General features: G+C 43.0%; 2 protein-coding genes across 5 annotated transcripts in view; one reads left to right on the top strand and one right to left on the bottom strand.

Annotated features, from left to right (window-relative positions):
* Positions 1 to 22,083, top strand: part of LOC143216952 (apoptosis-resistant E3 ubiquitin protein ligase 1) — a 36,640-nt gene that overhangs the window by 12,660 nt on the left and 1,897 nt on the right. The window contains exons 1-13 of one of the 4 annotated variants that reach the window (XM_076440548.1): positions 12,755 to 12,889; positions 16,886 to 17,042; positions 17,126 to 17,331; positions 17,734 to 17,933; positions 17,993 to 18,230; positions 18,333 to 18,502; positions 18,580 to 18,760; positions 19,237 to 19,448; positions 19,530 to 19,796; positions 20,318 to 20,683; positions 20,756 to 20,881; positions 21,004 to 21,192; positions 21,274 to 21,536. In XM_076440548.1, coding sequence (XP_076296663.1) covers positions 12,778 to 12,889; positions 16,886 to 17,042; positions 17,126 to 17,331; positions 17,734 to 17,933; positions 17,993 to 18,230; positions 18,333 to 18,502; positions 18,580 to 18,760; positions 19,237 to 19,448; positions 19,530 to 19,796; positions 20,318 to 20,683; positions 20,756 to 20,881; positions 21,004 to 21,192; positions 21,274 to 21,536 — 2,687 coding nt within the window. In that variant the 5' untranslated portion in view covers positions 12,755 to 12,777. Of the gene's footprint in view, positions 1 to 12,754; positions 12,890 to 16,885; positions 17,043 to 17,125; positions 17,332 to 17,733; positions 17,934 to 17,992; positions 18,231 to 18,332; positions 18,503 to 18,576; positions 18,761 to 19,236; positions 19,449 to 19,529; positions 19,797 to 20,317; positions 20,684 to 20,755; positions 20,882 to 21,003; positions 21,193 to 21,273; positions 21,537 to 22,083 lie in introns of those variants that run through there. The other 3 variants (XM_076440547.1, XM_076440546.1, XM_076440545.1) reach the window with 3 other exon arrangements.
* Positions 12,556 to 16,890, bottom strand: LOC143216978 (uncharacterized). The gene is made up of 3 exons (XM_076440628.1): positions 16,571 to 16,890; positions 14,661 to 15,139; positions 12,556 to 14,561 (listed from the first exon to the last, which is right to left on the bottom strand). The coding sequence occupies exons 1-3, from the start codon at positions 16,887 to 16,889 to the stop codon at positions 14,220 to 14,222; spliced, it is 1,140 nt and encodes a 379-aa protein (XP_076296743.1). The 5' UTR covers position 16,890; the 3' UTR covers positions 12,556 to 14,219.

Genomic DNA, 22,083 nt, shown 5'->3' with positions numbered 1-22,083 from the left:
AAACTTCGTTCTGAAGCCGTCCCGAGTACAAATCTACTGGGTTACATACCAAATATATCATAATTTATAGGAGAAAGGCACAAATTATGAGTCCGGTAAAGGAAAGTTTATCCACGTTCGACATTTCCCGCGACAGTTCAACGTTGCCGTTTCGCGTTGTGTACTTCCGGTGCGAGGTAACGCGGTCTGAGGACTCGTCTCGAGAGCTTCCTCGGCTGCAGTCGCAGGTCCATTTGAATTTCTAAACCGGCGCTCTGGTGCCCCGGAAATTCGCCGAGCAAACGGAGAGGTCATAGGAAACCGGAAACGCAACACCGAGCGCTTCAACGTCGATCGGAGACCCTAAGAGGCGACCTGTATCTTCGGAAATTTCAATTCGCGTTTGTTATCGGTTTCGCGGCCTCTGGGAACACTCGTTCCCGGAAAATACAGCCGGCGATCGGATCGCAAAGTATCGGTTTTCGGATCGAAAGTTTGCTCGACTAGTAGGCTGCCGGCCATCGGTTTTTCGACTTTTATTCGTTTCGTTTGTATGTATTCGACGCCGACGCGCGGATCGCCCGAAGCTACCTTTTATTCTCGGTGCATCCTGCATTGCGGCACTTCAGCACCGATCAGGTTTTCGCGGGAACGCCATTTTGTCGGCGGACGATTGCGCGAATATTTCGGTAGCTGGATTTACTTCTTCAATCTAGTATCGCATATATTTCATAAAGAAACAAATTTTACTTAATGAGATAATCATAAAAATCTACACAAATTTAAATTAAAATTGATCTCTTTCTGGAAAACAAACTATAACTGAAATATGCAGTTAGGAGCAAAACTGATCACACACACTTTAAATCAGAATAACTTTTTTTTTAATGGGCCAAACGACTTCAATTTCTCTGTAAGGCTGGAATAATCAGTTTAGTAAATGACGTTTAAAAAATATGTTGAAAGAATGCATTTGGTCGGAATTGTGGAAAACAATGGTAAAAATAATAATTGTATAACTAATTCGTTATATCTGATAATTATTGAAAGAAGGTATGTAAATAAAAAATTATTATACCAAGAAGGAAGCTACAGTACGATATATGTATTATAATACATTATAATATAATATATATAAAATAAAAGTAATTATTGCTGAGGAGAATCGAAAGAATTTGTTCCTTTACCGGAATGTTGATTAAGGCTTCGTTTTTTAATTAATTAATGAAGTTAAGGAAGTTATGTAACGGTAAGAATTGTTTAGATCGAACTATGTATAAACGAGCTGTCTGAAAAATAAAACTTTAATCAAATTAAAATTGGAAAAATGCTCACAGATTATAAATCAAAATTTTAATTTGTGGAACTTTATACGTATACATATATGTATATCACTTATAGTTTGTTTTCCAAAAAAAGATTTATTTTAATGTAGATTTTGTTTGTGTGTGTGTGTATTTCGTTTTCTTTATAAAATATATCATACATATTTATATTAGATTGAAGAACTAAATCCTTAGTCCCGCGGGATTGCAAACCCTATTCCGAAGGACACGGTTTACACCAGGAAACCTCAACGAATTTTACCACGATTTCCTTAAAAACAAAATAGATCAGAAATTTTGAATTTTCAACGACTCCGAAGAATGATCGCGCCGCAGAGAAGGCGTGCGCCGTCGAGCGGGAAGATCTGGGCAAGCAGGGGGTGGCAGGGCCGATAGAGGTACATATCAGGGCTGGCAGGGCACGCAGGGCCGACGTCTTGAGAATCGTGGAGGGGGTTCGCGACTCCCTGTGGTAGGGAGTAGTCGGCCCGAATCGCCCGGCCCTGTGCAGAAATCTACGGCGCACCAGCCAAGGGGAAAAGTATTGATCTTCCTTGGCGGCGGAGCGCCGGCTGGCCTTAACCTTTCGTGTTTCTACGCAGAGAAAAAAATTTCGCCCTCGCCGTCTCGTTTCGTGAAACCCTTTCCGACGCGTGGGGCATTAATTGCCGCTAAGAAGCGGCCGAGCCGAGCAAAGCAGAGCGTAGCAGGGCGGAGTAGAGTCGCGATCGAAAACCTAACAAGCCGACGCGACGTTTCACGCGATCCATCGTCGCCCACGCGACGTCTTCGCCGTGACATTCGCTCCGACGCATGATAAGAACGGACGCGTGGGTGGCGACGGGATGTATAGTCAGCGCCGTCGAACGCTTCGAAACTACAGCGGCGCCGGCGGGTTGCCTATCTTCGGGGGCAGGCTAGAGTCTATTAGCTCGATCGAACAGGATCTCCGCGTGTCTTAAGGATGTTCTGGAGGTACAATGCGAGACAAAAGTACAAGAAATTCGAAATCCATCAATACATGGCAATGAAAGCCCCATTCATGAGTATATTTTGCATTAAACTTTTGCGAATACTGTACCATCTGTAGCTATATTCAGTGGTCTACGCTTGTCGCGTTTCCATGCTAGTGAGAGACGACACGATAAATTTGACGTTTTGTAGCAGTTTATAACTTTTTTACTCTGTAACTGTTTAGTGAATCCTAATAAATTTTGAACATAATTAATTACATAATTTTTACTACATATAAAAAAAAACTGGAGTTTCTAGTTGCGTTTTTTCAAGATTTAAATAGGGTTTGAAGTGGAATTTCATGAGTTCTCCATAAGAAGACGGGTTAAAATGTGCAAACTTTAAATTGCTACAATTCTTAAACGGTGCAGTGAATCGAACCGAAACTTTGGTAATTGCATTAATTTAGTAAGAATTGTACCTTGTGAAATTTTCAAAAATTTTGTTGCGTTTTTATATACCTCCAGAACATCCTTAACGCGTTGATTGCCACTCGTTTCGCGCGAGTCTCACCTGTCTCGTTCGGAGAAACGATCAGTAACTGCAATTTAATGTCTGTGTCGTTCATAATTTCTTATAAGAGGCAGGTCTTCTACGTCGTCCATGATTAGACAGCGGATTTTATGCATTTACGGGAAAAAGAGTTGGGAAAACAGTAAAAACATTGAATGAATTTAAAAATTGATGATTTTCGGAACGAAAATAAATCTTTATTTCACTCGAGTTTGTTTTTTCCACGATTTAGGTGGAACATTCTTATTGTGCATAAAGATCCGCTGGCTATTAATGATTTCTTAGAAGAAGAAGAAAGTCTTGTATGTAGTTAATGATTAGACAGCAGATTTTATACGTTTTGTGGCAAAAATGAGTTGAAACAGTAAAAACATCAGAAGAATTTAAAAATACTACTATAATTGTTTTCAACCTATTAAACATATTAAGCAAGAAAGTAAATCTTTATTTCACTCCAGTTCATTATAATTTAGGTGGAAAATTCATATTTTGCATAAAGATCCGCTGCCTATTCTTTATTTATTAGAAGACGAAGAAGAATTTCGGGAAATTGCAATAACGGGAACCCCGACGCAGCGCGACGAAAAAGGCCCAAGTGGCCCGCACATGTTTTTACGGTCCCTTGTCCCGAGCGGATGGACGACCATCGGTTCGAACCTTGGGTCCCGAACCCTAGGTACTTCGCGTACGGTACCTCTTTATTCGAAAACATCTAACGACAATGTTTTTATTGCGAATAACCTAAGGGGGTCCTTTAGGGTGGCCTAAGGGGGTGCGATAACTGCCTCGGGCCCTCACGGACCTTAAGGATAACAATGCCGTGAAGGACAGGCGCGACGGTTATAATCGTTGATTTACGGACTACGGTCATAACAAAAATATAAAACGCTTGCCGTGCAGAATGGCAGATCTCTAAATGCTCGAATCTAGAAATAACGCAAAGAACGAAACGACGAATTGATCGATTGCGAAACCGAACATGATGTCTTACAAGAAGAGGGGAGTTTGTACGCTGTCGTATTTTCAATCGAAAATTTATGTAGTTGCGTTCGATGTTCCTGATCCCAGCCAGCATTATTGCGCCGTTGTTTTATTCGGAGTCATTTCGGGCAGCACAGCTCGGGGAAGGACAGGGTTAAATCAATCTCGCGACCCGAGCCCACGCGAGATCTCGAGTCGCGAGAATGAATCACTCGCCCGTGGAAAACAACTGGCGCCGTTGGCGTGTTCCAAGGAGCTATATAATCCCCAAGGATTATGTAAACGCGGCGCAAAGTAGCGCGAACTTAGCGCGAGAGACCTAGAACCGACTTGGAAAGTCGGCTATAACAAGTTGGACCGCTCGGAAAAGGAAGCTAACGCTCGCGAATGTGTGCCATCCGTCGATCATCGGGAAAGTTCCTTCGAGTCCGCGTATAATACTTTCGTAAGTTCGCTGTCGAGTCCTTCGTCGTGGTTCCCACAAGTCGAATTCGTTAGAAATACAACGCGACCGAATTGAAACGCGGCGAACTCGCAGTAGCGCGTTATAACTAGTTGGGGCCTTGGGCAAAGTAGAATTTCGGGGCCCCTGACAACGTCCCACCTACCACGGAGTTAACCACTCCTGTTCTTGGCTTTTAGAATTTCGGGGCCCCCTAACCCCAACTAAATAACTCAATAAATAATTCAATATTTCTGTTTTTTCAAAATTACTGTAACATATTTAATTGACAGACGCGATTCAAATAAATCTTGAAGAAGATCCAAACTAGGATCGAAATGTTGATTTTGTTTGACAATTAGCAAAGTTGCTTTATAATTCGTAATAAACGATCGAACCGTTTTGCGCCGAAAACATTTAAAAATTTATTACCGACTAGATAGCTTTATGAGAAAAACGTAGAATTTCGTTATTGGTTTGTGTTCGGGGCCCCCTTTTGCTTGGGACCCCGGGCATTTGTCCGAGTTGCCCATTAGGGTAACGCGCCACTGCGAACTCGGTAATCGCTTCGCTCTACCTGGAGGTATAAGTCTAATCGTTGGCTATTATACCCTAAACTGGAGTCAATTCCGTAAAGTTCCGTATAAAAGTTGCAACGGGAGAAAACATGATGGGAAACGAACATTTGCGGTGTACAAGCAATCGATTATGCGCTTCGATTAGCTTTGGCGTTACGGTAACTCGCCCGCAACAGAGGAGTGCCTGTCGTCGACGACGGTCAGGTGTATAGGAAACACTGTCTGGGAATTAGCACTCTACAATCCAGCCTTGTGCCTTTCATTTTCTTCCCCTTGTCCCGTTGACAAACCTCTTCTTGTTCTCGCAGACTCTTTGCTGGAGGTGCGAAGAAAACCAAGTTTGCCTCGACCCGTTCCGGGTGTCGGGATTCGTTAGCACCCGATCATGTCGCTTCTTAATTCGCTCCGTAGACCGTTCTTTTCCTCGCGGGACGCTCCAACAAGCTGGTCTTTTCAGACTGTTCTCGAGAGTCCATCCCCACCAGGTTTTGGCACTCGATGCCGACGCGCAGTGCTGTGATTCGAGGTGCTAGCTGGACAAAACCTTCTTTAATATTGCTAATACAAACTGTGCAGATTTTTCTGCTTCTTCGCGTAACGTATTTATACACGGTTTTTGAAAAACGTATTTATGCGATCCATCGACATGATTGTCTTTCCAAAAATTCCGCCAAACTTCCAAAAGTTGGTTTTAATGTGACAAATTCGTTAAGGGATGAATCAATTTTTATGTTATTCCTGTTTTCCACTATCGATGTAAAACATCTTTATGCATTTATGAAGAAATTGGTTGGCGGAATATAAAACGGTAGAAGATCTAAAAAATTCAAGAATTTTGTAACGTTGCTTTTAATGTGACAAATTCGTTAAGGGATGAAATCAATTTTTATGTTATTCCTGTTTTCCACAATCGATGTAAAACATCTTTATGCATTTATGAAGAAATTGGTTGGCGGAATATAAAACGGTAGAAGATCTAAAAAATTCAAGAATTTTGTAACGTTGCTTTTAATGTGACAAATTCGTTACGGGATGAATCAATTTTTATGTTATTCCTGTTTTCCACAATCGATGTAAAACATCTTTATGCATTTATGAAGAAATTGGTTGGCGGAATATAAAACGGTAGAAGATCTAAAAAATTCAAGAATTTTGTAACGTTGCTTTTAATGTGACAAATTCGTTAAGGGATGAAATCAATTTTTATGTTATTCCTGTTTTCCACAATCGATGTTAAACATCTTTATGCATTTATGAAGAAATTGGTTGGCGGAATATAAAACGGTAGAAGATCTAAAAAATTGAAGAATGTTGTAACGTTGCTTTATATGTGACGAAGTCGTTAAGGGATGAAATCAATTTTTCTGTTGTTCCTGCGTCCCACAACCTGATGTAAAACATTTTCATTTTGCATAAAGATCCGCAATCTAGTTATGAGTTTAGTCCAGCTAATTAGCATTGATCGCAACACTGTGCGAGAAAAATAGGGTGCAAGGAAGGGTGGTGGTGGTAGGAACGTCGGACACAGAGAGTCGCGCTGGGAAAACGCGGAATCGATCTGTCCTACCTTCGTAATACCGGCAACCCTCTCATGCATAATCATGAGAATGTATGACATACGTATGCCCTGGTTTCCCTGGCCTCCCCCGGCCAGCCCTGGCGCACGCTCCCTCTCCAACCCCTCTCAACCCCTTTCAACCCCTCTCGGCCCCTCTCAGAGCGCCGAAAGGATCGTTAGCACGAAGCAATGCCGGCGAAGGATAACCGTTCAGAAAAGGTCAAGAGTCCACGGCGAGGTCGCCGTGTTTCGCGGTTCACTCCTCCATTGTGGTGATTGTGGCGATTGTAGCAGCCGCGAGTTCTTTCTCCACGCTTCTCTTTTTGTTCTCGCGAACGGGAGAGGGAGAGAAAAGGGCAGACCTTCGCGGAGGGATTCTCCTTTTCACCTTTGAAACACTCCTCCTCGCCTTTGACGCGCTCGCTAATGGAACGCTTATTCCTCGATGTTCCGTAACACCTCCGCGAAAATCCGCCGCAGTTTTCTCGTTTCTGCCGCGACACCGCGAGCTATTGGCTCACTGCGGATGTTCTCTGCCTCCCTCTATTGCGCTCACACACACACACACGATGAAAGACGCGCTCCCAATCCGGCCGAACAATTGCGTCTCGCGAAAATTCGGCCGAATTTCTTCTTCCAAAACCAGTAGAAAAATCCATCCCCGTATAATTTTGACCTTCGACGCCTCCCAAGGACGTTCAGGACTACTCGGCGGATATTAGACAATGGAGTTCAACATGTGTATGGTTGGCAACTATACTAACGAGCATAACTGATTCAACACACTTTAACCTTTAACTACCCGCGATGGTGTAAAAAGTACACCAATACAATAATATATGTACTGTTCAGAGCACGAGAGAAAACTAGCGGGAGGGAAACGGGGCAAGAGGAACGCAAAGGCAATCTTCTTAACCCCTTCCTTGCCCGCTAGTTTTCTCTCGTGCTCCGCACAGTACTGAGTCACACAGTGATACATGTGGTGTACTGAATACACCGCGCGGGTAGTTACGTGAGAGTTCAGGGCGCGGGTAGTTAAGAAGTTAAATAAGAATAACTTTTTTATGAATGGACGAAACGACTTCAATTTCTCTGTAAGGCTAGAAGAATTAGTTTAGTAAATGACGTCTAAAAAATATTTTGAAAAAATGCATTTGGTCGGAATTGCGAAAAAAGATAGTAAAAATTGATTTTTACTACTTTTTTTTAGCCGGGCCAATAACGAAAATTTAAAAGATGTGTTTGGTTAACTCGTACAAATTATATTCGAAAATTTCATTGAAATTGGTTCACGAGTTGTAATCGATCCAAATTGGTAAAAACGCAAAAAATCTTGAAAAAATCGCGATTTTTTCCATTTTTGATCGTTTGTAACTCGTAAGCCAATTAACTAATTTCAATGAAATTTTCAGAGCGTATATGATCTATACCAGTTGACCAAACACATCTTTTAAATGTTCGTTATTGGCCCAGCTAAAAAAGCAGTAAAAATCAACTTTTACTATCTTTTCTCGCAATTCCGACCAAATGCATTTTTTCAAAATATTATCTAGACGTCATTTACTAAACTAATTCTTCCAGCCTTGCAGAGAAATTGACGTCGCGTCGTTTGGTCCATTCATAAAAAAGCTATTCTGATTTGAAGTGTGTGGAATCAGTTATGCTCGTTAGTGCATACTCGGCGAATACTAGAAGATGGAGTCCACCGTGTTCTAATGCAATTAGTCCCCTCTGAAGTAACATCAATATCCTTGAGAAATAAATTTTTCATGTACGTCTTATATAAATCGACATCGTTCGAAAGCAACCGGTGCCATCAAGCGACCGCTCGATGCAGTTTATAAAAGTCCGGTTATGTGTTTCCGATTTCGAAGCAGCGGCGCATCGATTCACCGTGGCGTACGGTTATCGATTAACGGTGGGCGGGAGGGAGGGCGCTCGCGGGCTTCCGGCCGGTTGAGTTTCGGCGTTGGCAATCGTTTTTTCTGGCGGCCAATCGCCGATAAATTGCGCACGGAGAGCGAGAGATGAGCGGCGGGTAACGCGGGTACGACGACCCGGTGTCGACCCCGACTGGACTCTTGACCCGGTTTTCGCCGGCGTTTAATTCGTGTGTAGCTTGTCGCCGTCGCTGTTGATTAAACCACGGCCAGTGGTCCGTTCGATCAGCGATCGTTTAATTGACGTCGTTATTCGGCGAGAACCGAGAGAGCCAGGACAATGGCGAATCGTCGGAACGGCTGTCAATCTCTTTTTTCCGGATCTGGGTCAGCACCGCCGCCGCGCCGCCGCCTGGAGCGCTCGCTCGCTTCCTGTAACCCAGAGTCCGCTTTCCTACGCTTGATCCTGGAATTTAAGGATGTTCTGGAGGTACAATGGGAGACAAAAGTACAAGAAATTCGAAATCCATCAATACATGGCAATGAAAGCCATTCATGCGTATATTTTGCATTAAACTTTTGCGAATACTGTACCCTCTGTAGCTATATTCAGTGGTCTACGCTTGTCGCGTTTCCATGCTAGTGAGAGACAACACGATAAAGGGCCTAGCAGACTAAGATTGGTCCAGCGGCCCCACCCACAATTTTTATTGATATTGTGCGGAAAACAATGGTTTTAGATTAGTTTTAGGTTGAAAGATAACCCCCTAAAATTTTAAGTCGCTAACCCTTCGTGTAAGGATGATATGAGGGTAAATACCCTTAACTGTATCATTTTTTTTCTCGGTTGTTAATTAAGATATTCGGATAAAAAAGAAACGAAAATACTCGAACTTACCTCCTTCGTATCATACATTTTTTTCACCATCGTGATCAAATTATTAAGGGTAGAAAAAAATCATTTAATTTTTTAGGGGTGGGAATTGCAAGCAACCCTTCGAGGGACCACTTCCAAAAAATTCAAGAACAATGTTCTGTTGCTTATCTAACGTATAAAAAAGTTTCAAGATGGTCGGATTGGTGGGACATAGTTAAATATTGAAAAACAAATAAAATTACGTCATTATAACGGTATAATGTACAGTGCAGTGTTTCTTATCAGGATATTAAGTCCCTTCTTGATCAATTATTTCTTTTTAAACGCGACGCATGACATTACATAAGTAGTATATAGTTTTATATGCGGTTATATTATACATATACAGGGTGTCTCAGACCACCCCTTCCACCCATTTATAATCTAGAAAATAGGTTATATTTTCAAAAGTTCAAAGTGTTTCTTTTATAAATCAGATGCGCTGTATCAAATAGTGATATTTTTAACTTCCGGTTTCGGCCGGAAATAGGTGATTGAGACCGGAAGTTACATTTTTCAAATGGAACATCATATCTTTTATTACGCGGATTCGGATTCTATGTGAAACCTATTTCCGCCTATTCCACCTATCTTAGTCTGCTAGGCCCTTTGACGTTTTGTAACAGTTTATAATTTTTTTGCTCTGTAACTGTTTAGTGAATCCTAATAAATTTTGAACATAATTAATCACATAGTTTTTACTACATATAAAAAAAAAACTGGAGTTTCCAGTTGCGTTTTTTCAAGATTTAAATAGGATTTGAAGTGGAATTTTATGAATTCTCCATAAGAAGACGTGTTAAAATGTGCAAACTTTAAGTTGCTGTAATTCTTAAACGGTGCAGTGAATCGAACCGAAACTTTGGTAATTGCATTAATTTAGTAAGAATTATATCTTGTCAAATTTTCAAAAATTTTGTTGCGTTTTTATATACCTCCAAAATATCCTTAAAGAGCAGTCCCGCGAGAACGCGCCGCCCGCTGCTTCTCTATTCTTCTCGGTTCGGAAATTGAATTTTGCTATTTCGTCGCGAGATATTCGACCTGGTTTCGCAATTCCGCGTGAAACCGCGCGGAATAATCCGGACGATACAGTCCCGTCGCCGACAATCGCGCGATGATACGCGAGCCGAAGAAATAACAGCGGGCCGCCGCCATTCCAACCTTTAATCGAACAATCTTATCGAGTCAATTTTTCGGGAAACTGTACTTTCAAAAGATTTCAATCGAATTTTTTGCTGAATGCAGTCGGGCAGAACAGTTACTCAATTACTAGACTGCAAAAAAGTTTGCAGAAAATGCTGGAGTATCAAATTCGACAGGATTTAGTACGATTTTGATTTATTTTGGACCTAGAAATGTTATTACTAGACAGCGGATCTTTATGCAGTTATGGGAAAAATGTGCAGGTAATTTGAAACAGTCAAAACATTAGAAGAATTTAAAAATACAGTCATATCATTTTCCACCGATTAAACATACTAAGAAAGAAAACAAATTTCTATTTCGCTCCGGATCGTTGCAATTCATGTAGAAAATGTTGTATTTTGCATAAATATCCGCTGTCTAGTTATTACCAATGAAAATAGAATTTTATTTGGTAAAACTTTCTGAAAACTTGTCTACAATGAATGTAATTGATATTACAATGTTAGATCCAATTTTTATCGGTTCGTGCAATAAATAATTTTGCTTACGAAGGAGCCTAAGTGTCCGACTTCGATTTTGATAATTTTTTGTGAGACGATGGTCTATGGATCTCTAATGATGTCTGCAAAATATTATATGTAGTTACTCAATAGTTTGAAAGATATAAACAATTAAACTTCATATCTTGTCGATATACAGTTGTAAGCAGGTTGCGTGATAGTACAATTGTTTATATCTTCAAAACTATTGAGCAATTACACCTAATATTTTGCAGACATCATTAAGGATCCATATACCATCGTCTCACACAAAAGATTATCAAAATCGAAGTCGGACACTTGGGGTCCCTTCCCTTGTTAGATTGAGCTTCGTAGATTATCACTTGTGTCTCCACTCTATCTTCCCCTTCTATGCTGTTATTCCCCCACGCTTCCGTCCGGTCACGTGACACGTTTCATCGTACTGACAGAGAGGGGGTACCTGTTTCCCCTCAATTCGTGTTCCCTCTCCTCATCTGATGAAATCCTCTCGTAAGAAACTTCAGACATCAGAATTTACTTGGTCCAGCAGCATACAATTTCGTTTCACCGAGAATAAAAATAATGTTCCCAATTTAAATAATTTTAAATTGCCGAATCGGGGCTGCGGAGTCGGAAACAAGCGAGCCGCGGTGGAAATCGCAGGCTTCTCGCACCCGTGACCTCTCCCGTTTCGCTCGACTAATAATCGGAATTAATCACATTTCGTTAGCAGGCACAATCCCCTATTGTTCGCGGCGGAGGAGTGATTAATGTCGGTCGGCGCTCGTGGCCGGCAGCATCCCTTTGTCCGCGCGCAAACACGCCCGCGGAATTCGTCGCGAAATTCCGGCTAATTTTTCCCGGTGGTCGCGGGATCGGGATTTCGGGGACGTTTGTCGACGATGGAACTACCGAAAGTGTCTTTGCAATCCTGATCGTTCGGAGATGAACTAAAGAGAAAGCCGTGAGCCAAGGGATGAAAGGCATTTGCTATTATTCACGCAGAGAATTTTTCTGAACTAGTCAACTATTGATGCTTTTACCTTAACTTAATATATTTAAATAGCAATATGCGTATAAAATTAACTTGTCGTTGAGTAAATCGCGAGATTGTGAACGTCACAAACGACTCAGAACATTAATTTATGTATTTGCTATTATTCACGTAGAGAATTTTTCTTAACTAGTCTTAACTTATCTCAATTTAATATATTTAAATTAAATAGCAATATGCGTATAAAATTAACTTGTCGTTGAGTAAATCGCGAGATTGTGAACGTCACGAACGACTTAGAATATCAATTTATGCATTTGCTTTTTTAACTAATCAACTATTGATGCTTTTACCTCAATTTAATATATTTAAATAGCGATGTGGATAAAATTAACTTGTCTTTGAGTGAATCGCGAGATTGTGAACGCCGCAAACGACAAACAGAATATCAATTAACTCGAAATGAACGTGGTGGAAGCTTCATTATCAAGTGCAACTTCTAATAACTAGACTGCGGATTTTTATGCAAAAATAGAAAACGTCTGCATTGATTGCGAGACACAGGCGTGAAACAGAAATTTCTTTTCCACTTTTAATTGTGTTACTAAGCTAAAATTAATACACTGATGTCCTTGAATTTTGTGATTCGTCCACTGCTTTAAATCGCACTTGCAGATTTTTCTCATATACGCATAAAATCCGCAGTCTACGAATAACCCTGATCGTTAATACGAACAAGACTCGTGCGAAACACCGGGAAAACCCCCCGCGGCGGTCAACGTGTTAAAGGAGAAATGTCTGAATGTTTCGGGGGTTAAAGATGACCTCGTGACGCGGCGAGCGATGCGACGGTGAACGAAAAGGGAATGCCCTGTAGTCACTGTAGTCGATAAAACGCTGGCGAGCCAGGACAAGCCGCGAGGAATTATGCCGGACAAAAATCCCTACCGCCGGAATGGACACCCCGTCAGCCATCTGTTTGCAGACGAGATATCGTCCATCGGCATGTCGCTGCGGCCCAGCGGCAGCGCACCTTCCGGTGAGTACGCATCAAAAACGTCCGCTGGACAATCATCGTTCTCACTACTCTGTGATGCCTGTACACCAGTTTATTTATTCGATTAATCCACGCAGGAATTTTAAAAATAACAAAACCACTCAAACACACTGGAATACTTTTTCAAAACTTAGAAAAGAGTCTCAGTCGAACATTCGTGGCTACTTCGATCCTCCCCCGGCTTCCTCGAAGACCGTCGCCGATCGTTTATTTGATTGATCAAACCGCACGAGTAGTGTTCTTGATTTCTCAACATTTTTCATTTCTCGAGAAATGAGAAATAAGACTATATTTCTCGAGCATTCTCGAGAATTCTCTAGAATTTTTAATGAAATATAAAAAAATATTGGAAAACTTATGATATTTGGAATATTGTTGATAATATGTATTTATCGAAAGCGCAAAATATTAACTCAATGTTTATTCCTGTCCAATATGTACATTTGGGTGGACCTAAGCTATGCTTGGAGAACAATTTGTATCGAGATACAATGCACGCAACTATCCAGCATTGTTCCTTTAGGTGAGAAAAAAATTTGTGCGATCGGGTAAAAGGATAACGTGGCGCACTTAAATTGAAAATTTTGAAAATTGTGAAATTCACCTTAACTATATGGAACATGGCACATCGTTGGATTTGTCTTTTTTTCTGAATAGCAATATAGAATAATTATATGACCTCCTTTAAATAAAAATAACGATGACCTTGAAACTTCGAAATATGATTTCCAAAAAATTTTTTTAATTTTGCAATTATATTCACCTTATTGAACAGTGCAAATTTCCCCTCTGACATTTTTTCGTATAAACAGGTACAGATACAAAATTAAAAAATTGTGACCTTTACTGTTTCCTTTGCAATTGCGACCAATAACAACTAAACAAAAAAGTTATTTACACATTAGCTAGTAAACTAATCCTTCTAACGTCTGAATAGAAACTCAAGCTGTTGGGTCCAATTTTCAAGAAGTAATTCGTTTTTTTATTGTGTACGAATACTTTGTACACCGACTGTATATGTATTTGTTCATTTCCGAAAATATGTTATAAAATAAATGAGATTCATAAGAATTTTCCTAGATTTAAATTTCTCGAGAAATACTGTAATTTCTCCAGAAATGAGAAATAACCAATTATAAAATTTCTCGAGAAGGAACACTGCGCACGAGGATTAAACGATAAACCATTAAAAACTAAAATATAATCCTCAGCTACCTTAAAGATCGTTGCCGATCGTTTATTTCATTGATTAAACAGTAAACCGTTAAAAGCTAAAGAATATAAGGAAACTTTTCCGCGAGTTAGAGAAGTCTCAGGCGGACTTAGCTCGAAGCAGGTACAGGATGAGGTCGGAGATGACGCGAGCGTTCGTGCTTCGTCGATCCTTGTCAGCGGTGTGACCCACGCAGTTCACCATATTACCTATCTCGCTGATGCACTGGTTCTGTAATGGTGCAGTCTCGGCGGTGAGCAACCCGGTCCGAAGTTGTCCGAATAGATTGAAGAGCACGCACTCCTTGATGGACAGCTCGGATCGGGCGACAGCGGGGTCGTCGATGGCGCAGAGCCAGAGCAGCTTGTCCAACCATGCTCTCTCCTTCTCGCCGGTCTCGGTCGCGTAGCTCACCCCGTGGTCCCGCATCCACAACGTTAGCTGCGGCGTTTCGAAATCGATACGCAAAGGTTACACGAGACGCATAGAAAACGAGGACGTTGTTCCTAATTCACGAGGACGACAGATTTTCCTTCTTACCTTTCCTCGACACTGGAAGGTCAACGGATTCCCGAAGAAGTAGACCTTGTCGATGCCTCCGGGCAGCCTGGCGTAGTCGAAGCAGGTCAGACGGTTCTGTCTGACGTCGAGACGCTTCAGCAGCAACATCCTCGAGAATATCGACGGGTTCAGGCTCGTGATTTGGTTATAGGACAGGTCCAACTGCTCCAGGTACACCGTGTCCCGGAACCAAGCCTCCTTCACCACTGAGATGTTGTTGTTCGGCAGACTGAGCTTCCTCAGGTTACCCAGCCCGGAGAAAGCATCCTCGTGGATGTCTCTTATCCGACACTGATGGATGTTCAAGGATCTCAGACTCGTCGAGAACTTGGTGAATGCTCCTCGAGGAATCTCTCTGAGAACGGACCGGAAGATCATCGCCGCCAACACGTTCGACGACGTTGCATTCTTTAAATCAGCCAGGGTGGCGTTCTGGCATTGAATGCGGTCGCCGGATTCTGAAACGCACAGTGCTATATCGTCAATATGTTGTTCTCCACGCACAATCGCGTTGATTGATGCTGTAATGCAATCGATTTAAATGGAAAATATGTAAATCGAAATTGAAGATTTGTATACCTCGAAGTGGCGTGCAATGAACCTGTCAACTGTTATTAATATTTCTTGATCAAAACACGTTGCAACATTTGCATTCTAAAATCTGAGGCTTCATATTTGCAACAAGCTAATAGCTTACTGAGATTATCAGAGGAAGAATTAAATGTTCATTTTGCACGAAAATTCTCCCGTCTCACAGTGGTCGGAAATCGCCGAAACGTGGTCAAAATAGGAAGGAGTACTCCAATTTAGTTCAAAATTGATACTCATAGGTTTTTCGGGTCGCTGATTGAGGTCAAAATTACAAAAAACAAAATGGCGGATTCAATATGGCGGAAGCGTAACCCAAAAAGTTATTGGACTCTCTTGAAAATTAGTATGTATTCCCATATTTCTCGTGCCGTTGAATATGAATCTGATGTCAAAATTACAAAAAACAAAATGGCGGCCGGTTATGTGAAAAAATTATTTATTTCCACAAATATTAAATTATTATCAGGTGACTTGAGATAGCAAAAAATGTAAGATTTTAGTGTTAAATATTGCATGCGAGGTAATTCTTTAGTACTAAAATGTAATAGAAGTTTCTCAGTTCTGTTTCGTTCCGATATTTCACTCACCTCTAGTAAAATAAAGATATGTAAAAAGAAAATTAAAATCTTACACTGTTGACTATCTGAAGCATTTTATTGTAATATATAACAAATATGTACCTTGCATTTGCGAAAATTAGTTTTGTCTACGATTTAGGGCAAATTCGCCATTTCGGAACGTTACCGGTCGCTAAGGAAATGGCGATAATTCATAAGGTCGTAATAGGTCGCTGAAAAATGAAACGTACACTTGTTTAATAGCCTTAACAGCTTCTTTTCCAAAAAAAAATGATTGCTTGATCGCGATTGATAAGCAACTTTTTCGTTAATGAAATGTACCAGATGTGTAGATTTCTCTTTTTCATCTCCCAGAGTTTAAAAAAATTAAATAAAGCAATAAAATCAGAATATTATATTAAATTAGGACATGCCCAACAATAGCAAGAATGATAAACCAGCGTTACAGCGCTATAATAAGTCGCAGAGGTAACTTCAATTATGGTTGAAAATGCCGGTCTTCTAGAACTACTAACTTTGAACTTACGTATCTCCGACAGAAGTACGTGTTAAATATTGGTTGTAACAAAAAAACGTGCTCTGGAACCTTATAAATAAAGTAGTATTACATAGATTTTTAAACAACGGAAAAAAATGTTCAACTTTTGGCCACGATTTGACGATTTCCGACCACTGTGAGTCTAGGAGAAGCTTGCGATTCAAAAGCACGCGGTGTCTCACCTCCTTCGTGTTTGCTGACGGTGCATACCGCAAGCACGACGCCGACGCACTTGGCGATGCACAGGAGAACTAGGAGCAACCTGGAGCACATTTTCGCGGCTCGACGTCTCCGCGGCGCACGACGGAATGGCGTTAGAGGAAGCGGAAGCTCGCAGAAACGACGGTTGCGATTTATCTGGAACGCTTCCCGTTTTCGACGGGAGATACACTCGCCTCGCTTATCTCGCCAGTCCCGGTCGCTAATTAGAAAAACGACGAGATAACGATTCGTTGGAATTTGAAATCGAATGTCTATTTTTTTTTTTTTCTTTTTAGGCATCTCGTCACTCGCGAGCTGCGGCGACGTCGACGCGCTACCAGAACTTCCGGCGCAGGATGAAGAACGCCTGCAGCGCGCCGCGCGCCAGCTGCTGCAGAGGCTGGTCCTGCTCGAATGGCTGCAGGACCATGGCCTGCACAACTACTATCAAAAGTGAGCGATTGTCCTCTTCACTGGAACCATGCTTTCTCTCTCTTTGGTTGCTTTCACAAATGAATTTTTCGAATTCCTCACAGGCTGATGCAGATGGAGGTGATGTCTCTGGAAGATGTGTACTGGGTGGAAGATAATGCGGCACGGGCGGCTCTTGGCAAGGATCTGCCGCGATGGAGAGAAGCCAGACAGACCTTGCCCACGTCCAAGGAGGATCTAGAGACGCTCAAGGCTGATCTCTGGAGCGCCGTTGTCAAGAACAGCCAACACCAACACGCCTGGACATGGGGTAGATTATTATTTCGAGATCGGGTCATGTACTGATCCACAAAATTCGTCCAAAGGACCTCGCATCTTTTTGAGATGTTGGACAGACTAGTTTGCTAGAGAATGAACAAACACGAAATTTGTTTAGACAATAAACACAATGGATAAACGCAAGATTTGTTTAGAAAAAATTATGCTTTTTCAACTTTTTCAGCCTGTAACGATAATTTGCAACTTCAACATTGTCTGTTTTCTCTATTCTCTATCATTCTCTACAATCCTCTAAGCGAACTAGTCAGTCTAACATCTTACAAAGATTCAAGTCCTTTGGACCAATGTTAAAACAGTTATGTGATGTTCAAGAGTGACTGTATACATTTCAAGTACACTGGAGCGTTTGTTCAAGTTTGGTACGCTTCCTCAGGTGGAATGCTGGTGGTCTCCGTGTCGATGGCAGGCCTGGTGATCCTGGCTGCCATGACACAGCCTGCCCTAGCGCCGGAAGCCAAGCGCACCCTGCTGCAATACGTCACCGGGAAGTATCTACTGCCTAGGAACTGCCTAGTCCACTTCAAATGGAACGAGCCGCAGCTGGTCGGCGAGACGATGACGTTCACCGTCAAGGTACCTTCCCAGTTAGTCTTTTCCCGAAGCTCCTTATCCTGAACCGGTGTGCCTTTCAGTTTTACCAACGAAACGGTCAGCCGTACCCCATCTGCGACAAGGACAACTTGATAGTGGACGTTACCGAGGGTTCCCGAAGGGTCGCGACCCTGATAGAGCTAGGTGGCACCGATCCGCTGGCTGCGAACACCGCGGTCGTCAAGTTCACCGTCCGCCATGCTGGACAATATCGAATAGCCGTGCTGATAGGGACCTGTCACGTGCGCGGCAGTCCTTTTCTTAAGAATTTCCTACCCGGTATGCTACCACGCCATGCTTCCCTAGATTAGAAAATACATGAGATCAACGGCGAACACATTTCATTTTAATATAATAAATATACTGTCCCAATTGTTCCAGGCCCCCCGGATCCAAACAAGACCATCTTCGTTCGACAAAGTTCCACGGTAGTCTGCACGGCCGGAGTCCCGCACAGTATGACGATAGAGCCGCGGGACGAGTACGACAATCTGTGTGTATTCGGGCCCACGGATAAGCCTACGGAGGGCTACCGAGTCAACATCACTCAGGTAAGCTGCGCGCGTCAGAGTCCCCGAACAGTGTGATTTGGTTTCTGAAACGATAATGAAACTCGTTGTTTTAGCAGATCGGCAATAACATGGACAAGTCGAACGTGACCAACTGCAGCGTGCAGCTGGACTACGACACCCCGAACCAGAGAATCCGCGTGAAGGTCAGCTTCCCGAAGGGCGGCTGTTACCACGCGACCGTCAGCCTGTCCGGCCTACAACTGCACAACGGCGACTTCGACATCATTGTACTCGAGAGTACGAAGCCTGTCCATTTCAAACCCTGTCTTGACACTTTATCTACCGGAAGCCTTTGATTGATTGTTTTACGTCGCTTCTTCAAGTTGGCTTCTTCAACTGCCAAGTAAAAAGAAACAAAAGGTTAGGTTAGGTTAGGTGTTAGCCTATTAACAGGCCTGTTAATAGGATTTCCAACAATTGTGCTGTACCAAAAGGAAGCTTGACAATCATATGTTCTATAATAATTCGAAGCAAAACTGTTAAATTAGGTTATTGGAGGTGAGCTGTAGGTTCACGATTGAAATTGCTATTGCTGTTGAAGCAGCTATTACAAAATCCTTAGCCATGGGCCATAGGCTTTCAAAAAATTAGGAGATAATCGCCGGTAGATAATGTATCCTCCAAGTATATTGCACGTCGCCTATCTCTAACGGTGGTAGCGAACGTGCTCAACTAGTCGGTTCGATTGAAGCTGATTTAACCGATGGCTGCAGGTGATGTCGCGAGGATGGTGCACAGCAACGTGGCCTCGAAGGACCCAGACATCTGCTACGCAGCGAAGCTGTTGGGCATGCAGGGCGAGCGGTTTTCCAAGCCGAAGAAGGTGGTGTGCTTCATCTCGCCGAAACAGCTGACGATCAAAGAATACTTGCTGCGAATAATACCGAAGAGACTCGTCACGTTCAGGCTCTGTCCGTCGACCAAGGTGAGCGATTCAAGAAAAACCGCTCCTCAAGATATGGATCTGCGGAGATCATTGATTCTACATTGTATACATATCTTTCAGTTCCATTTTAATTGCTCGAGCAACCAATATGACGGCTACGACTCGTTCTCGATCGACGACGGATGCCAGCCGCCGGTCGAGCTAATCTCTCTTTATAGAGACATCATAGCTGCTACCTTCACCCTGTTTCTACTGAAGAACATTGGCGGAAGCGAGACGTTCGCCGACAAGCAAGACTTCTTTTACCACGAAGTGCGGAAGCACCATCAGAAACACTACCACGAGAAGCTCGCGATGAAGGTCCAGCGAGACAAGCTGCTCGAATCGGTAAATCTCGAATGAAGAGACTCTTCTGTTAACCCCTTCGCGAGCACTTCAAGTTGCTGTTTTTGCAGCATTGCTAAATTATTTAGTATAATATCGGTATTAAGGGAGTCTTTTCCAGCAGACGACGCTCGCGCGTGAACACTCGCGCATCGCAGGGTACACTCACACACCGCTAGACCACGTATACGTACGCGAGGATTGCAAGGGTCCGGGATTCCACTTCTGATTTGAGAAATAAAAGACCAAAGCCCTAGATTGATTTTTCATCTAGCGATTTTGACTACTAACAAACCCCGTCTTTGCATTATCGAGAAATCAGAAGTGGAATCCCGGACCCTTGTAATCCCCGCGTAAGTATACGTGGTCTAGCGGTGTGTGAGTGTTCACACGCGAGCGTCGTCTGTTGGAAAAGACTCCCTTAAGTTCCTGCTTGGGTAAAGCAGTGTTTTCTCGATAAATGTCCCAAATGTCTGGCCATTAATTATTTTTTGAACTGTGCAACGATCTCGTTTCCCGTGCAGTCTATGAAAGTCACCAAGGGATTCTCCGTGAGCGACTGGTGCCGGAATTTCGAGATCACCTTCCAAGGGGAGCAGGGCGTCGACTGGGGCGGAGTCAGACGAGAATGGTTCGAGTTGATTTGCGCAGCGCTGTTCGATCCTGGAAACGGGTTGTTCGCTTGCTTCGGAGAGTCTCCGCAAGCCTTGGTCCACCCGAACAACAAGAGGCCACCGCATCTCAAGCTGAAGCACTACGAGTTTGCGGGTCGCATAGTGGGTAAATGCCTGTTCGAGTCCGCCCTCGGTGGTTTCTACCGTCAATTGGTGCGCGCGAGATTCACCAGGTCCTTCCTCGCGCAGATCATCGGCCTCAGAGTCCATTACAAGGTAGGATATCCCATTGTTACCCCTTCGTTATACTCCCGAGTCATACTTATTTTAAATCTTCGCTTCCCACAGTATTTCGAGCAAGACGATCCGGACCTCTACCTAAGCAAGATCAAATACATCCTCGAGAACGACGTGGAGGAGATGGAGCTGTACTTCGTGGAGGAGGAATACGACAAGGACGGTCAACTGCTGAAGGTACGAGCAGCTGATCGTGATGATTTAGAGTATTTAGACTTCCTGAAATATTCCTCAGACTTAGTACAATGATAAAAATGAAGATGTACAGCCAATTAATCAGCCCACCTCTGTCCCGACAGGTAGCCGAATTGATCCCAGGCGGCAGCAAGATCCGCGTAGTCAACGAGACGAAGCTGCGGTATTTGGACGCGTTGGCGCAGCACAGGCTCGCCAGTTCCATCAGGAACGAGGTCGAGCACTTCCTGCGCGGCCTGAACGAGCTGATCCCCGACAATCTACTGGGTATCTTCGACGAGAACGAACTCGAGGTACGAACACCTCTATGAAAAAACCGTTTCACGTTCTAGAAAGTTGAAAACGCTTGCTCATCTCTTTGATCCGTCGCACAGTTGTTGCTGTGTGGAACCGGCGAGTACAGCGTGGCGGATTTACGGGCGCATCACATCGCGAACGGAAGCTCCCCGGAGTTTCTGCGTGTTCTGGACTGGTTCTGGACCGCGGTCAGCAACTTCACGCAAGAGGAAATGGCGCGGTTACTGCAGTTCACCACCGGCTGCTCGCAATTACCGCCCGGCGGGTTTCAACAGCTGAGCCCGCGGTTTCAGATCACCGCTGCGCCGACTTTCGCTAACTTGCCCACAGCGCACACATGGTACAGCAGAGTTTCCCGGCTGACACACTCTCCGTGCGTGCCTCGCAAGTTGTCCCTCGAGGCCGTGACGTCACATACTTTAGCCAATAATTCGGATAGAACCGAAAGTTTACCGGAAAGAACCGGAATTCCTCTAGAATTCCTACCAGGAGACAAGTTGTGAGGCACGGAGAGTACACGGGCCTTCAGTCGCTGAACGTTTAACCATTATGTAGTCAACCAAAATGTATAGGTTATTTAAAACCTCATTATAAGACTATAAATTAACATATTAGCGAACAAAGAATGGACATTCAGAGAAATTTTAAGAAATTGTTGAAAGAAATACAGTAAATGGGGACCCGGTTGACTACACAAGGGTTAACGACTGTACAATCGACTCTGGAACCAATTTAGGTTCGAGAAGTCGCTCCGCAAGCAGTCGTTGGACGGTTAGAGGCCAATTTGTACTGTCCGCACAGACGCAGAGCATTTATAGTAGAAACGCAGATAGTATGCATTGACCTTGAAGCCAATCTCCATCGAGAAAGATTGATGATTCGTTAAA

Source organism: Lasioglossum baleicum, chromosome 16 (genome assembly GCF_051020765.1).
Source record: "Lasioglossum baleicum chromosome 16, iyLasBale1, whole genome shotgun sequence".
In the NCBI taxonomy this organism is placed as follows: Eukaryota; Metazoa; Arthropoda; class Insecta; order Hymenoptera; family Halictidae; genus Lasioglossum; species Lasioglossum baleicum.
Note: the sequence above shows the minus strand (reverse complement) of the source record. Positions and strands in the feature narration are given on the sequence as shown.

Excerpts from the sequence above, each read along its gene's own strand:
- LOC143216978 (XM_076440628.1), bottom strand. The coding sequence starts at position 16,889 with ATGCCTAAAAAGAAAAAAAAAAAAATAGACATTCGATTTCAAATTCCA. Across the intron at positions 15,140-16,570 it reads CGTCAGCAAACACGAAGGAG|AATCCGGCGACCGCATTCAA; the intron begins GTGAGACACCGC and ends TGTGCGTTTCAG. Across the intron at positions 14,562-14,660 it reads CCTTCCAGTGTCGAGGAAAG|CTAACGTTGTGGATGCGGGA; the intron begins GTAAGAAGGAAA and ends GAAACGCCGCAG.